The following is a 3858-nucleotide window of genomic DNA, read 5'->3' as shown; positions in this document are numbered from 1 at the left end:
TGGTTGCTGGGAATTGAACTCAGGACCTTTGGAAGAGCAGGCAATGCTCTTAAACCACTGAGCCATTTCTCCAGCCCCCGGCTGTCTCCTTTCTTGCCTTGCAGAAGTGCAGTTGAAACCCAAGCACCAGCCCTACAAGCTGGGCCGCCAGTGGCCGGAGCTGCTGCTGCGCTTCACGGATGCCACAGATGACGATGTGGCCATGGGTCAGTGTCGCTGGGGCAGGGCTCCATCTTTCCCTATGGGTCAGTGTTGCTGGGGCAGGGGCTCCATCTTTCCCTATGGGTCAGTGTCGCTGGGGCAGGGCTCCATCTTCCCAGCAGTCTGCCAGCCACACCTGATAGAGAACTTAAGGGGCATCTGAGGGGGGCCTTGAGAAGGCTCGACTGGCGGCGTTGTGAACAGAGTTGCACTGTGTGTTTACTCTCTGGTCAGCACCCCCCATTCAGGAGGGCTCTCTCCAGGGATAAAAACAAGGTTGGGAGCTGGGGTGGCGCTATTTAGGGCAGGGCAAGGTGGGCCGCATAATGCAAGGGGACCAGGCACTGACTCGAGCTTCTCTCCCCAGATGAGCCTTCCCTTCAGTTCCGAAGGAATGTATTTTTCCCAAAGCGCCGAGAGCTCCAGGTAAGATGTGCCCAGAGCCCAGTGCCCCCAACCCCTAGATACGTAGACAGTCGTGCCTTGCCCAGTTCCTCTGAGCCATCATCTTCATGCCACACCGGCCTGCAGATCCATGATGAGGAGGTCTTGCGGCTCTTCTATGAGGAAGCCAAGGGCAACGTGCTGACTGCTCGGTACCCTTGTGACCTGGAGGACTGTGAGGTGCTGGGTGCCCTCGTGTGCCGTGTGCAGCTTGGGCCCTATCAGCCTGGCCAGCCTGCTGCCTGCACTCTGAGGTAAGGACAGTGAGACCTGAGATGGGCACCGGTGGGAAATACGCCCTGCAGGATTCTACCTGCAAGTAGTTCTAGGTCCTGCAAGGTGCAGCAGTCCTGAAGCCAGGCATCTGATGCACGCATGCTCACTGGGTGGCCTTGGTGAGAGGTCTCCACTTCTCTGAGCTCCCTTTTCCTCGGTCTGTGGGCAGTGGATACACACACGAAGTGAGTCTAAGGCATCCTCAGGCAAGGGATGTGCACGTGCGGATGGAGCCTGTCTCTAGCGAAGTCTGGAGGGAGTGGTGCCTTTGTTCATTGGTGTCACAGTCAGGAAGTGACCTGTGACACACACACACACACCTGCCCAGTAACCAGTAACAGTTCAGCTAAACTCCAAACAGCAAGAATAGAATCCTGTTTTCTAGACACTCACCAAGCCGCTTCCTACTTCTGGTTCGTCTCTAGAAAGACGAGAGTTGAGTCTGCCATGATAGCAGACCAGGTCGGTCTCTGCCTCCACAGAGGTTAGAAATAATTCCAGGGACAAGGTCTACTTCACACCTGTGATCACTTGGGAGGCCGAGACAGGATGGCCTGAGTTCCGGGCCAGCCTGGGCTAGCTTCAGACCTGTGATCACTTGGGAGGCTGAGAGAGGATGGCCTGAGTTCTGGGCCAGCAAGGACTAGCTTCAGACCCGTGATCACTTGGGAGGTTGAGACAGGATGGCCTGAGTTCTGGGCCAGCAAGGGCTAGCTTCAGACCTGTGATCACTTGGGAAGCTGAGACAGGATGGCCTGGGATAAGAGTTGTGAGTCAGGCATGGTGCCTTATCCTCATAATTACCATAGACACTCGGGAAGTGGAAGCAGCATGATCAGGTGTTCGAGGCCAGCCTGGGCTACATGAAACCCTGTTAAGACGAACAACAACCATGACAAAGTCTGGTGACTAGTAAACTTCCATTCTGACCAATTTCTAATCAGGGTTCCTTGTTCCCCAATCCTGCAATGGGTAAGTCAGCAAAGCGAGACCCTGTGCTGATACTATTTGGAGCCTGGCAGGACTTTCCTGGGTTCAAAGCCCTGTGAAGGCCTACAGCTGAGCTGTCTAAGGCTGGTGGCCATGCATGGCATCCTGGACCTCAAGATGGGCAAGTCTGTTTTTCTTGTGCCCAAGAAGAAGCCCAGCTCCAGGGCTGGAGAGATGGCTCAGTGGTTAAGAGCACTGACTGCTCTTCCAGAGGTCCTGAGTTCAATTCCTAGCAACTATATGGTGGCTCAAACCAGATCTCATTTATAATCTATAATGAGATCTGATGCCCTCTTCTGGTGGGCAGGTACACATGCAGACAGAGCACTCATACCTGAAAAACACCACACACACGCACACACACACACACACACACACACAAAGAAGCCCAGCTCCGCTCATTTGCACAGGAAGTTCCTTTGCTCACTCATGTGACATGCAAGTCCAGATGGCCAGGGTGTCCTGGGCTGAGCTCAGCTGTGTCCAGGACCCTGTGCTCCTCATTGTCAGTGAGCTCTTGTCTTCTTGGCTCAGCATGTTATTCCCTTGTGGCCAGGTGCCTGTGGCAGCTGTGTTGCAGAGGAGAGGTGCCACTCTCCTTAATCAGCTGGAGCCCCCAGCCTGGCTCTCATGACACATAGCTTATGCCAGACCCATCTGGAGGAAGGAAGTACAGGGGCTAGGCCACTGCTGGGCTGCAGCTGTGTCTCCCGTGAACCCCACTGTGAGCCTGCACACACCTGAGAGCTGAGAATAGGCTTTTTCCATGACACATGGAGCTGTTGTTCAAAAAATAAAAAAGGACTTGGGGTGACTGGGACACAGATGGTGAAATGGGCACAGCTGGAGTTTCCTCTGCACCTGGGACTCGGCTAACAGGTTCCTTCCTGGCCTTGCCTTCTCTTCCTTCTCCCCATGGCCTGGGCATTTAGATTCCAAACGCCCAGGTCTCCTCTCTGGAGAGGGTGACACTGGGAAGGTTTACAAAGTTATGAGGACTATGTTGGGCACTCCGTGCCCGTGGGGTCAACGGTTCTGTTGTAGCAGGGCCTGGACCCACAACTCTGGATGTAGCCAGTTCTCTGCCAGCAGGAGTCGAGGTGACGTGAGGTGTAAAATGGCCATACTTACACCAAGAGCCTTCCTGCCTCATGTTCCTGTTTTCCGAGTGGGTGGGACTTTTTCCACCAAAAAATGACGTGGATAGTCTGGTACGTGGTGCTGGCTAGTTTTATGTCAACTTGACCCAAGCTGACATCTGAGAGGAAGGAACCTCAATAGAGAAAATGCTTCCAGAAGGCTGAACTATAGGCAAGCTGATAGCATGGACCTGGGACCAAGCTATGACCCTCCCCTGCCCCCAGAGTGAGCCTGGAAGCTGTAGCTGTGTGAGGAAGATGCCCTGTTTTCCGTGAGTCTGTGATGGTACGGTTGGTGTTTAGTCATTCTTTGCTGAACAGGACACTGAGAGGCTGTCAGTAGTTAGGTTCCAGCCACTGTGAGGAAACACCATGGCCAAAAGCAGCTTGGGGAGGAAAGCATTTGCTTGGCTTATATTAACCCGAATCACCGTCCACTGAGAAAAACCAAGGCAAGAACTCAAACCAGGTGGGTATGGCTGATGCCAAGGCCATGGAGGCTGCTGCCTGCTGGTTTCCTTTCATGGCTTGCTCAGTCTGCTTTCTTTGTTTTTTCTAGACAGGGTTTCTCTGTGTAGCCCTGACTGTCCTCGAACTCACTCTGTAGACCAGGCTGGCCTCAAACTCACAGAGATCCACCTGCCTCTGCCTCCTGAGTGCTGGGATTAAAGGTGTGCACCACACCTAGCTTCAGTCTGCTTTCTTTCTTTTTTTTTTTTTTTAAAGATTTATTTATTTATTATGTACACAGTGTTCAGCCTCCATGTATGCCTGCAGGTCAGAAGAGGGCACCAGACCTCATTACAGA

The 3858-nt window shown here is 53.3% G+C and overlaps 1 protein-coding gene across 1 annotated transcript in view; it reads left to right on the top strand.

Moving 5' to 3' along the window:
* The window catches only part of Frmd8 (FERM domain containing 8), a 22416-nt gene that overhangs the window by 5821 nt on the left and 12737 nt on the right, over positions 1-3858 (top strand). The window contains exons 4-6 of the mRNA XM_026781324.1: positions 105-206; positions 569-627; positions 733-899. Coding sequence (XP_026637125.1) covers positions 105-206; positions 569-627; positions 733-899 — 328 coding nt within the window. The remainder of the gene's footprint in view (positions 1-104; positions 207-568; positions 628-732; positions 900-3858) is intronic.

This window comes from Microtus ochrogaster, chromosome 8 (genome assembly GCF_000317375.1).
Source record: "Microtus ochrogaster isolate Prairie Vole_2 chromosome 8, MicOch1.0, whole genome shotgun sequence".
Classification (NCBI taxonomy): domain Eukaryota; kingdom Metazoa; phylum Chordata; class Mammalia; order Rodentia; family Cricetidae; genus Microtus; species Microtus ochrogaster.
This window is presented reverse-complemented; position numbering and strand designations above follow the sequence as displayed.